This window comes from Gavia stellata, chromosome 21 (assembly GCF_030936135.1).
Source record: "Gavia stellata isolate bGavSte3 chromosome 21, bGavSte3.hap2, whole genome shotgun sequence".
NCBI classification, from domain to species: Eukaryota; Metazoa; Chordata; class Aves; order Gaviiformes; family Gaviidae; genus Gavia; species Gavia stellata.
Window position 1 is genome coordinate 5,846,146 of NC_082614.1, and position 13,906 is coordinate 5,860,051.

Consider the following 13,906-nt stretch of genomic DNA (forward strand, 5'->3'; position numbering starts at 1 on the left):
GCAGACACTTGTTAGTCTTCTCCAGAATTCTGCTCATGGGAAGATCTGTGTGATTCACCACGACAAAAACTCAGGTGACTTTCTGTATTGCTCTTGTTTAACTCAGCTATGGGAGCCGTTTCAAGTGGATATTAATGTTCATTCACTCAAAATGAAAAAGCCATAGTTTTAACTAAAATTGGTTAGAAGATAAAGTTATAAACAATTTAAGATATATAAAAATGTCCTAGCTTCAAATTCAGTGACCATTTGGGGTGGGATTTTTTTTTTTGTACAAGTAGTTTCTGTTTTATGGAGATAGAAAATGGAAGATAAATGGTGAACCAAAAAACTCACCAGCTAGTGGGAAAGCTCTGATGCACAATTCAGTTCTTTTGACTCTTACGATTTATTGGTTAAACCAATGGTGTTGTTATAAAATAGGCACAGAAAGTGAATATTGACAAAGCCCAGAGAGAACACACCAAGAATGAGCCAGCTTCCAGTCCATCATATTCAGTAAATATCACCAGCTCTGCTGCTGCTGTTCTGAAAGCCACCAGAATTTCCTTGCTGGAACAGTATCAACCACCGAGGATGGAGGAGAAAAGCTATTAAAGAAAATGATATTCCTAATAAACACCCTGTCCCAGGGATCACACAAAGACAGGTATCACTAAACGGAACTTCATTGTACGATCTCCCTTCCTGCAACTTACGTAGATAATGCCAATTGCTCTCCAAAGTTTGCCTATGTGCCATAGCCATCATAATTTCAGGGAGAATTAATTGGGGAATTTTGACTTCCTTAGTACTGCTCTCAAATTTATGTAGCACAATTTTAAAACTATAGTTTGTTCCTGTTTACTCCGATTGACTTGTTACCTAAACCTCACGCTACATCGTCATTTTATTTGCACACCCTACCATATCCAAGCCTATTCCTTATAGTCACTCAGTTTCCCACAGATTTCATTTGGGCTGAGATTTTTACCAGCAGAGATACTTCCACCTTTCTTTGGCCTTTTGCATTTTTCAGTGGTTAACTGTGAACTCTTGAGTTTGCAAGTACTAAGGAGGTTAAGTCTATTTATTTTAAAGGACCTGTTTTCAATTGAAATTTTAGTTGTAGAAATACCTTAGGTCACTAAAGAAATTGTACACAATGTAAGCCTATGGTGAAACACAAGCTGATGATGCCCTTTCCTATCTTCATTGAAACCAACTGTAGTCATTTATATTAGGTACCTTGTTGAATCAGGCACATATTTCAGAAGAAACATTGTCGTCCTCCTCCTCTCTCCCTCTTCCCCAGCAGACTCTCTACACTTGGAAATATCATTTCCATATTTTCATGTTCTTTACAGCTACTTTTCCAATTGTCTTCATAGTCCCAGATAACAAGACAGTTGTTGCACTGTGCTGTCTTTGTATCCGAGTTCTCATTACTGAAATGTGTCCATACACACAAACTGGGCATTGTAACGGTAACGTAAATATTTCTGAGTTTCACTGAAATGGCAAGAAGCTCATCTTATTAAAAAAGCAAATGCAGCAGGAGTGCATATAAGCACATACTATTTACTCTCTCTTACATTTTAACTGAATTACCAATTGTCTAAAAGTGAACTCATTAATTTAGATGGTAACAACTCCATAGCAGTCATCTGAATTATGTGCAGTTGTTAAAGGCCCTTGTGTCTGCCTCTTAACAGCTGCCAATACACATGTCGGAGGAGCTCAGCCTGGGGAGCTGTTCCGCTCCTGCGAGGAGGGGTCGCAGCACCCGGACCCGGCTGAGCACCTGCCATCCCAGCTGAACAGGGACGTGGTTGTGGCCGAGGGGGAGGCAGTGGAAGACACAGAGGGATTAAAATGACTCTGAGGCTGTAGGCTTTCTAGCAATCCTCCACTGCTTTCTCATTTTTCTCCTTACATTGAGAAAACCCGCTATATTAACAACTTCCAAAGAAAAGTACAGGCCTGGTAAAATTTCCCATTGTAGGAGAATCTTTGCTTAGTTCATTGGAGGGTTGATTTTAGAGACAATGAAAAGCATCACGGTGCATCCAAGAGCGTACCAGTAAACACACGGGGCTTGAGTGGCTTCTATAAAAAGACCCACGTCTCTGTCTTCTCACAATTAAAATGCGAACAGTCTGACAGCGCTGCCTAGATGCCAATGGCTAGTTCTAACTGCACCAGCAGAATTTAAAGGGTTCTTTACGCTAGCAAAGCAAGGGGATCAAATGGACCCAGGTTATCAACAAGAAACTCCTGCACTTCTTTTTGCAGCAATACTTTACCATGTGCAATCCCGAGCTGTTATTACGTTCAAGAAAGCCAAACTGAAAAATCATCTTGTACCGCTGCTACTTGCTGTGAGATAACACGTCAGACTCTTTGTTTTGCTCCCAGGAAAGCCCATTTACTTATTAAGTATAGGAAGCATCTCCAGCAGTGCCGTCTATTGGGAAAGTCATAGCAGCACTGTTATTTGTTTGAACTGGCATTGAGTACTTGAGGGCATAGCATTGCAAATTGATGTTGCAAGCTCAGTAACTTCCACTATGAGTTTCTAAACCTTAATTTTTTTTTTCTAACCCAGCCTAACTTCATAGAAATCAAATATACAGTCTAGATATTCCTAGGTGACAAATTTCCATATTCAAACTACCGCTTTCTGACATTCATATAGCATGGTGGTTTTATACGTCAGCTCAATTAACAAGTTCAGCTATTCTTTGAGAATACATCTAGTGCCATCTCTTAAGGGGAAAAGAAAATGATCATTGCAATCTTATCGAAGGAGTTGCATTTTATATATACTCAACACATTTAGAAGAGAAAAATGTGACTCTTCATACATTTTAGTGTGTAACTTAAGGAAATTAAATCTCTGTGATTTGAGTTACATTGCAAGGAATCAAAGAACACTTCTAAAGTATAAAGCTTTTCTGCTCATACAACATCCTTTACTATTACTGAACAGTATGTGTTCAGTGCTATATTAGATAATAGTTCATGTAATGCATATTTGCAAATAAAACTCAGTTGCATATTATTTCATGCGAACAGCCCTCCATACCTGTCAAAAACCTCAGAGAAGTCAAAAGAAAAGAATGTGAACATATAGACAAGTTCTTAAGCTGATGGCTGACTGTAGTTATACATAACTATTAAGTATTCACACAGGAAGCACTATGTCTAAAATGCCTTTGGCCTGCTACATGGCCTTTCACTTGTACTTAGAATAATACCACTGTAACAAAAATGAAATGAATACCATTCTCATATGCTTATACCATACATGAACTGTGTTTATATTCCATTTACACTGGAATTCACTGTTGTTTGCAGGGTCTCTGAAAGAGAAGGGAGAGAAAAAAAAATAGGCTGAGAAATAAAAATTGTCGGGAGGTATCAATGTCTAATCTGAGAGCAAAAACTACTTTTTACCATATACATTGACTTGGTTTTAGGTAGGCAGTTTCCTTCAATAAGACAATGTGCTTAGAGAGACATTGCAAAGTGTTCCTCCCACTGGGATTATGTAATTGAATGCTTTTGTACCAAGCTATATACACAATCATTTAATTGCCAGGTAAATCTTAAATGCAGGCAGAAGTGTGATTTTACTTTTCCCCTTGGTAGAATTGACTTTGTTTTTCTGGTTCTGCAGTCAGTTCGTGGCCTCAGCTCCACCTCACTATCCCATTTCATGTGCATTTCTGCAAGATGACCACAGTACTTGATCTTAGCTCCTGGCTACTTTAGATAACAGACTGTTACACAAGATTGTTTCCAAGCTTGAAAGCTACATATTTCTTCCATCATTTTCATAGGCATTTTTGTCCCTAATTAGAATTACACTTTAACGAAACTATCTCAAAACACTTTACAGATCTGTGAGTTGCATGCTTATCACCTACTCCTGCGCTCAGTGACACGGGTGCAAACCCCATGCCACTGCAACAAACTAGGATTGAATTAATCAGGATTTACACTGATGAAGATCAAAGCATTATTTGAGTCTTTTTACACAAGATTAACTGTCAAAAGATACTCATTCTCTCCCCCATCATAATATGCTGCACATTAAGAAAAATGGAAAACAGACAGTGGGCTTTTTATAGGGGAATTAAAAAAAAAAAAAGGGGGAAACATAGTTACGGGGCAAACCAATTTTGTGTGAAAAAGCAAGTATATTGTGGATCTGTTTTCCTGCTCAGTTGCAATATAATGGTAACAAAGCTCTTTTTTTTTTGCTATGGCCAGGAACATGGGACAGAATCCTGTAAACAGACTATGAGGATTCTCATTCCCTCTTCGTTGAATCAGACTATGTATTATGAAAAGGACATACGGTACAGTAGCAGAAGGCCCTTAGAAGTGAGGTCAAAAACAGCAACGTAACTTAGTCTTTCAGGAGTTTAAAGACAGACCCTGGTCATCCATGCTAGGGTTTGGGGTGAGGGTTTGTTTTTTCCTTTTTTTTTTTTTCCTTTTTCTCCTTTTTCTTCTCTGTCCTCGGGCCCCCTCTAGCGCTCCCGGAGCGGGCAGTGTAGCTCCCAAATGACACGGGGTGAACTTTGGGCACAGGGCTCTATAAAGACGCACTCACAGCCTTGAGATTGCGCTCCAGCCAGACCTGCCACATGCCTTCTTCTTATTCATACATGACATTTTATTAGGGATAAATCCACCCATAGGATAGAAAATATTTTTTGAGATAATATACAGAAAAGTCCCTTGACATCCATAGCTACTGTGCTGTTGCATCCGAGCATTGCAAGGTTGCAATCGGAGCCTGCATCGGACCCTCTGCAAGCATTGAACTCCTAAAGACATGGCAAACAGCTCATGTACTTCGCATAGATGGCTTGTGGGTAGTATGGTGGGGGGGAACAAACAAACATGCATGTTCCATACATAGTCTGTAAGGCCCCAACTCTTTTTTTTAAGGGTCAGCTGTGACCTAAAGAAATCCACAGGCAGCACGATAACCACATCATGTGAACAAAGCTGCACAGAGGTTGGTGAGCTCTAAGACAGCTTTGAAGACTGTGGAACAGGGATTCTGGAGCTGGCTAACAAGCGCCTGCTGATGGGGTGTCATCCTCAAACACGCATTAGATAAACAGCAGCAGAACAAAAATGTCTATCCAAGGAGAGATGTGCCTTTAAACCTCTGGTGGGATTTGCCTGGAGTCTCCAAGTATTAACGTGAAAGAGCCATTTAAGTGAAGGTAAGTCATCTTCCAGAATCCAACAAACCTCAGATGCTGGTCTGTTACCCTTCACAACGTTACCTGTTGCACTGTGCCCTGCAACAACAGCAGAGTCTCCCAGAGGGAAGTTCTCACAAAGGCGTACCTTGGGCTCATGCAGCCTGTGGTACAGTACCCCAAGGTTACTCCCAAACTCCTGACACACACTTCAAAGCTTACCATCAGTGGATTCCAAGTCATCAGCTAGAAGAAAGGCAAAGATGGCAATTAACACTCAATACCTACACTGAAGTTCTTACCATCATCTTCAACTGCAAGAACAAAGCTTCTTCATCCCAGCTTTACACGACTAAGTAAGAGATCACAAGATTTATGTCTGCTGTTTTTTCTTCTGAGCATCCCAACTCATTTACCCTGCTAACTTTTTCCTTAAAAAATATGAGCATCTGCAGGAACAGAAATGAGCTATGCTCAGTGTATAACACTGTACACGCAAGCTACGTTACACCAGATTTTTCACCGTCATTGAAGTACCAACACCACCACCAAAACCAGAGTACTGAATTTAACGATGGTGTGATGCCACCCTGGATGGTAAGACTTAAGTCTATTCTCACCTGGCTCCTCTGTTTCCATTCAGCCCATTTTGTCTCCTAACCAGCTTTGGCTGCCATGCCTTCCTCATCTTTTCCTGGTCCCTTTCTCCCTGACCATATGGTGTTTATTTTGGCTGCAAAAGACATTAATTTCATTATTCATGAGGAAATCTCCATCTAATTAAAAAAAAAAAAAAACAAAAACGACCAACCAAGAGACAACAGTTGACAAACCCTAGTACATGATAAAATTAAGGAAGAGAGTCGGTATCTTCCTTGATTCTGTATTTTGGCTGTGGAATGAAACATTATTAGCTTTTGAAGAACAGCATTTCTGAAACAGTGGGCATAAGCCACTGATGACAGCTGTGCCCAACAAAATTAGTTCTTAGCAGAGAGATAAATTCTCAATGGTCTTAACTATACAGAGATTACATAATCCTTGTGCCAGGAAATGAAATTGCATTAAACACAGCCAAATCCCAGTATGTATACCTTAACAATGGTGATCAGTGAAAGATGACGTCTCACCGTGTGCAAAAACAATGCCCAGTAACAGCATAGAAAGTGTATTAACTATCCACAAATTACCCTCAACATCTGATTCAAAGTAATTTCTTTTTCCATTTGCTTTGGAACAAAAACGTTTTTGTTATTTGCCTGGAAGTCTTAACAGTTTGGCTTTTCAGTAGCCAAAATGGATTTGCTTTTTAATAAGTTACTGGTGGGGAAAAAAAAAAAAAAAAAAAAAAAAAGGAAGTAAAAGCCACCCCCTCACCCCGCTTGGTGACAGACCTTATCTTTAAGTTTACTTTAGGCACCAGACACTCCTGTCCCCATAGCTTCGCAGGGAAAAACCAAACAACAGAAAAATGCAAAATCAATATACTTCAGTAGCTGCCTTTTATTTGCCTGGCACATTAGAAAGACACCTGTAAACACCGAGATTTCAGAAGCCATGCTTACCCAGGAAATCCTGAAGATCAACGTTGAGTTTACATTTCATATGCAACTTGGTAAGTTGGACCTTGCCCATATTCGGATTTCAAGCTATTACAACTAGGATTAGACTGAAATTGAAGAAATTACTTCGAGTAAAGTCATAGCTAACTGCAGTTTTACCAAAAGGCTTTTTTTTTTTCTTGAAAATTCCACTAAATTCTATTTCCAGGCTTCAGAAGATGCCATATGAAGTGAATACTTGTGTTTGTAAGGATTTGAAGTTCTTGCTCGAAGTACCTTTAGGGATGGTGCTTCAGACAAACATTGTATGTAAATGCATCCAGTGATCTCGGCATCTCTAGCTCCTTGAAATGAAGAACTACATAAACTGTACTTACAGAGAGATGATTTCACACATATAGAAGAAGGGCTCCTTTAGCGTACACCAGCAGTAATACCCACTGAGGAAGATGGCCCACAGCTGAGCAACACACTATTTAGTCATTAGCAGAAAGGCAGGATTTGAAGGAGGTGGCCTGTGTAGTTCAGTCCCAGTAACTTCTGGAGCTTGAGAAAAAGTCCTTGAGCTACCCAAAAGCATAATAGGAATAAAAGATCACAGATTTTTTTTAAAAAAAAAAAAAAAAAAAGGAAAACCAGGTAAAAGTTTTGAATAAAGGATAAAACAAGTTGCATAGTTGTGTAGTTTGAAGATTAAAATGAGTTTAGAGACGATCAGCAAAGTTCGGCTCTCTTGCTGACAGCAAGAGTTTCACTTACTGTTCTAGCTTTCCTTAACCAGCAAAAAATTAAATCCTTCTCAAAAAGCAGGACTAGAAGTCAAAAGAAAGCTCAAGATCAGGCATTTTAGCAAGCTCTGGAGAAAAAATAATAATAAAAAAAAGGTAAAATGCCTAATGCCAAGAAATACTTAAGAATAATAAAGGAAAACAACTGTTTTCAGTCACCAAATTCAATTAAGAAAATCAAATGCTGTGTCTTCATACATTAAACCCCTGCTAGAAGCACAGACCTAAGAATTTAAATGTGATCTTAAAGTTAGCCATACATTTAAGAATATACATTAGCCAAAAAACCTATGTAGTCTACTCCATTTGGGTGAAAGAGTCCTATTTAGAACAACCTCTGAGTTGTGTTCCATTTCTCATAAGAAGCCGACTTCTTTTTTCCTGTGCTATCTTCTAAAAAAAGATGATGCCTGATTATCTAAAGCTACCTTAGCCTATTACCAGTCAATGACTATACAGTATGCTATACACCGTTTTTGTAATAACTTACACCAAATTACAGAGCAAACACTGAAAACATATTACTATTGAAAATTCCCACTTCCTTTTACCCTTCAGTTACCTGATCTTTTCCACATCAGTTGCATCCAGCTCACCTATCACTTGCAGTAAGTGAGCAAGTTACACAAACAGTTGCCAATATGCCCAAGATGGCCATGCTCACTTGCTTACAAATTACATTTTATTCAAAACAAATAATCCAGAATATGAGAACAAACTTGCAATACAAAGTTTGATGCTGCTTCTTTTTATCCAGGGTCCATTCACTGTTCTTACGGTGAATGAGAGCGATCACTGTAATAATGGATTAAATGCTAATTCGTACAGCCAGATATTCTATGTGATCCTGTTCACCATGTGTTGTCTTACTCCTTATATTGTTCATCAGCGTTCAAAAATACTCAGATAGGTGAAAAAGAATTCAGATCATGTCCCAGTGGGGCAGTGAGCCTGCTGCAGGCAATCTTGGCAACACCGGCCGACCCAGGTTCTGGGTCACACAAGACCAAACCCATCCGAAGAGCTCTGGCAGTTTTCAGAAAAGGAAGAAGCTTCCCCCCACCCCCTTCCTCCACTACCTTCTTATCCAAGAAATAAAAGGAAGGGAGGAGTAGTACTTTTTCCAGAACCATGGCACCTTGCCCTCTCAGACAAACAGCGACAACAGTACATTTCAACTTTATTAGAAAAAAACCCCGAAAGTTTATACAAAGCTCTGCATTTTACAGAAAACCACCTCCCCCAAACACAAAGAAATCCGACGTTGCAAGCTGTATGCATTTTCTTTTTTCATATACATACACATATATATGTACATACACATATATGTGTGTGGGCGCACACGTGTGTATATATAGTGTGACATGTATTTTTTTGTATGATTTGCATTATTTTACAAAGTTAACATTTAGTAGAAAAAAAAGGATCTTTGTTACCATTATTTTCTCATATAAATAACTATGAGCAGTCCCTCTGCAGATAGATAAAAAACACCTTTTCGTGTCATTCTGTAAAAAACAGACATTACTGAAATGGTATTGAAATCTTCCAAGTTTTTTCAATACCACCATAAAAATATCATTTAGCCCCCAATTCAAAATGCTTGTCCAAGGCATTCGAAGAGAAAGGACTGTAAGACAATTCTGGAAAGATCAGTTCTTTAAGCCAACATTCAGGTAGACCATTTTTGCTGGACCTCATACATTGGTGTGAAATGAGCACAAACAGGAGGCCAACCTCTCTGTCTGCATGGAAAAGCTGGTTCTTTGCCTATTGTCACCGAGTCGAATTCCAACAAAGCACCCATCAGCACCAAGTCGCTGACAGACTCTCAGCTCATCCTTCTTGCCCCACAACAATGCCACAGACTGTCTCGAGGCAATTAAAACCTCTACCAGCTCAGCAAATTTTTCCTACTCCATTCACGGCTGTTGGACTAATCGTGGCATGGCTAGAAAGACATTAGGTTGTTGAATTATTGGGAGAAAAACTTAACTAGTGGGGAAAATGCAAAAAGACAACTAAAAGGAAGAAAATGCCAGAGAAAAGAGCTACTGGAGTGACTCTGAAGGCTCTGGTTTGAAGATGCAGGAACAGTAGAGAGATACGAATTGCAGCTCAAAACATCCTTGTGTTTACTGAAGTTAAAGGTGACAGCATGGTCCAAATTAATTAACCAGCACGGTCCAAATTAATTAACTGCCTGGTAAACAATCATTCTTTCCATCAAGCACCATGATGGGGAGAATGGCGAAGATTTTGAAGGCAATACAAGTGGTAGTGGTGATAACAAAGGTAATGAAAGTGAAGAACACAATGATGCAGATTAAATGGAGAGTAATGCCAACGAAGATGTTTTGACTGCCAGAGATGCCGGCAACAAGAAGAATGGTTATATGGGTGGTGTTGATGATGGCCAGAATTCATTCATATGTCCATGTAGTCATCATCTTCATCAGTATCACTTTCCAGTGAGGACTCCTGGCTTGAGGTCTCTAAGATTTCCAAAGCTGGCTGACAAAGGCTCTCCTTCTTTACATTCGCTGCAGACTGAGCAGACAAAATAGCAGACTGATCCCAAAAAGAGAGAGAGAGAATATATTGCTAAATAGTCAGGATAAACCCATGATCACAGGGGTAAAAGCCAACTGGTTGCTATTCCTTCACATTCAATAGCTCTCTTACTTCTATAAAAGATACGGCATCCTAATGTGAAACAACATAACATTTACCAGTAGGCTTCCCCACCGTTAATATTCTGGTAGCTTCCAGTAACCTAAGAATTGCAATGGCTGCACTAGGTCCCTCACCCATTTTTGTAATTCTTTCTAATTCCCTCAGAAAAGGGGTAAGGACTAGAACACCTATGATTTCACCCATGGCCAATATTTCACCAGTCCTTTAAAACTGGCTCCTGCTGGTAACAGCTAGCATCATCTTCCACTACTTACTCTATCTCTGGTTATGAACTGGGGACAGGAACTGTTGCTCCTTTCATACAAGTATTTTATTGAGGGAAGAATTAAGATAAAAACAATAATCTAAGAAATTACTGTTTCCCTTTTATTACCTTTAATTTTTGCTTGGTCTCTTCTGAAATGCTGCCCTTTGGAGAAAGGAGGGTGGGAGTGGGTGGAGTGACAGTGATCTCAGGTGGAAATTTGGTGACAGATGAAGGTATGAAAAGCTTTGGCATGTTGGGCAGAACGCGAGTTTTTACTCGGGTGCCATCTGTCTTGTTCTGCTGACTTCCCAAAGTCTGTGAACTGGAGCTGAGTTCAGGCTTGGAACTGGAGGCTAAACAGAAAATAATAAGAAAAACATGTTAAGAAGCTATCTAGGATTTCAGATGTCAAAGAAGAGGGAACAGTTCACTGTTAGACATATGGCTGGCTCAAAAGGCCTTTCTTCAAGCCTTGCTTTAATAAGGCTCAGAAACAGAAGAAAGTGCCTCAGGATTCTATAATGACAACTGGAAACCAGTAATAATTAAAAAAAAAAATATCTTACTGGACAGCAGAAACTCAGTCTGACCAAGCATGACAAGTGGAAGTGTAGCACTGACCCATCTACTTCTAATTAGAAGGCTACTGCAAACACCATTTTCCCACTTGTTGTTTCAGATGCAATCATCTTATTTTTGCGTTCTCTAACTGCCTCTCCACTCCGTAATGCAACAAATAAAGCTACTTAACTTTACTTATAAGGCTTAATTTCCTCCACCATAGCGTCACCTCTTTAATTAATTATTGAGACAGCAACTCCTCAACAATTTAAGAAAAATATACGGTAACACCTGTCAAAATTTCCTCATTACTCTCTTCAAATCCTGCCATAAGAACCTCCTTGGTGTGCTCACGCCACTGTCTGCCACACTAGTTAGCATCATTTCCACATAATTCCCAAGTGTCTCAGCTTGTGGTCTTTACAACATGAACTACCTCAGACAGAGCTCATCTCATGAAGTGAAGAGGGAGCCGGCCCTTCCTTAGGCACTATCACATTATAAAATAACACATACACAACAATAACCAGTAGCAGACAATGCTTTCGCATTAAAAACTGAGGATTTGTTAAAAGAGATTTCTTGATTTCTTACTAATAATGCTGCTTCATATGGAGTCAAAACTATTTTTTTTTTAAAGTTATATGAATGAAAATACCAGAGTCTATCTCAGACTGATAATAATGACAGGTGTTCAGATACATTTTTTCAGATTCAGTCTTGTCAAATCCATCTCTTGCAGATTTCTGGAACTGACATGGCCACTTAAACACAGCAAAATAAAATGCCAGCTTCCAGATGCTATCCTGAAAACAACCAGCAGTAGAACTAACTACTAAGGGATGTAAAATTGAATTGTACATTCTCAACTGTACACAAGAATGTAAGAAGTGCCACAACAGCTGAGGCACGGCTTTCTATCACGGTCAGTGACCCATCTCCATGGGCAGCCAATCATTTCAGAGTACAGTACCAGAAATGTTGCAGTAATCAAGACACAGGATAATCTGCCTCTCACAAATAAGGAAAAATGAGATACCCCAAACATGAATATCTAGATTATGCCTGCCTGAAATACCAAGTTTTACATTTTTTCAATTAAAACACCAGCTCCTACTTCTCTTGGGAAGGGGGCAGAGGAGGGATAGAAAGCATTAACTGCTGTAATGCTGTTTTTTATGTTTACTCAGACTGAGAGAGTCAGGTTTTGTGAAAAATCGGTTCCTTCTGCTAAATATTCCAATAGTGTAATCCAAAGTGTTGTCATATTGCCCCATGTAAGATCTCAATTTAAAGAAAAAAATCTACTTCAAAGGATGCACAAACTATATTAGCATGATAGCCTGGTACTGGGAGGTTATTTATTTGGCTTTGCTGCTGTGGTATTTAGCATGTGAGTCATGCACCAAGAAGAATAACCATTAGGGACCACAAGGCACTTTCCCAGGAAGCTGGGACATTGCCAGGAATGCCTCTAAGCTTTGGAATACTTGACTGGAAGGCAGGCAGAGAAACTGAGGAATATGCATCACAACTTGATGAATATGCATCACAACTACCCAGTCAATCAATCCCTACAGACTGATCCGCAGCTACCCACCCATTTTCAGAATTCTCTGAAGCACAAAAAGCTCCTACCTTGGGTACAAACATGTCCCGAATTTGTGCTGGTCACCGATTCCACTTGCCAGCAAACAGGCTCTGGTGATGGTGCAACAGTAGCCATTTTCATCTGCTGACAAAGCCGTGACTCCTGTTGCTGAAATCCAAGCCCCTCCAAAGGCACTTCAAGCTCTTCTTCCTCTTTATTAATGAAATAAATTCACAGATTAAGAGACATCCTGATCTCTCTCCTAAGCCTCAATCCTTTTGCTGTCTAACCAACTGGTAGAAAATTTTTTTAACCCTTGCTCTATTTCTAAACCGTAAAATGACTGAGTGAAATTAAATATTGGCAAGCTAAGATGGCAATACCAACTTTTTCATACTTGGTGCCATCACTTCAAACTCTTAAAAAAAGTAAATGCCGTTTAAAAAGCAAAAGAAATTCTTGTGTATGACACTTTGTTATCTCTGCACATCTGCAAGAGAAACACATGCAACTGACCATTCTCCTTTGGAGATGTGAGGGTTGAAACATCTGCCACACATGCTGAGCAAATCCATCACCCTTAATAATGAGCCAGCTGTGATCGACGGGTCCCTCTCTGATCTGCAACCACAGGTACATGCTACACTGAAGTGCAGCTTACTGGTAAGTAAGATTAATTACTGTGAACGTGCAGTAACAGGGCCAAATCTGTTTTTTATGAAACCACTATCAAGTTATACTAAATACCCACTTTTCACTGATGTGTCCACTGTACCTCTATATATATATTAGTCTAAAATTCCCACCTTCTGCCATTCCAGAACTTAGGATGTTTATAACTCAGAATCCGTGTATGCATCTGTACAATCTCTTTATTACTTACCAGCTGTACCTGCTTTTAATTTAATGCAGTGTTAAACCAGTTTTCTTACACACTGTGCTGAATATTGTACATAACAGGAACAATTTTCACTGAACTACAGAGAGCTATGATGCCCTTTCTGGGAAGGGCAGACTGAAACAGCAGCTAGCCTTTCAAGGCTATGGACACACAAACAAGCTCTTAGTCTTTGATAAAAATGAAGATATCCTTCAAAAACAAAGGGTTGTCTACTCTAATTTGAATCACCTTATATTTAGACAGGCTAAGGTGTGCACAGGCAGCTATCACAGGCCAGCAGATGCAATGTATAGTCACAAACTTGCTCTAAAATTCTTTATATGTCCATGCTCTAAGTTAATTTAGGATTTTG

At 39.4% G+C, this 13,906-nt stretch overlaps 1 protein-coding gene across 1 annotated transcript in view; it reads right to left on the minus strand.

The window, feature by feature from the left end:
* Positions 1-8,765: 8,765 nt before the first annotated feature.
* Positions 8,766-13,906, minus strand: part of CABIN1 (calcineurin binding protein 1) — a 119,271-nt gene continuing 114,130 nt past the window's right edge. Inside the window, exons 35-37 of the mRNA XM_059827911.1 lie at positions 12,701-12,865; positions 10,628-10,854; positions 8,766-10,128 (exon numbers count right to left, since the gene is read on the minus strand). Coding sequence (XP_059683894.1) covers positions 9,985-10,128; positions 10,628-10,854; positions 12,701-12,865 — 536 coding nt within the window. The 3' untranslated portion in view covers positions 8,766-9,984. The remainder of the gene's footprint in view (positions 10,129-10,627; positions 10,855-12,700; positions 12,866-13,906) is intronic.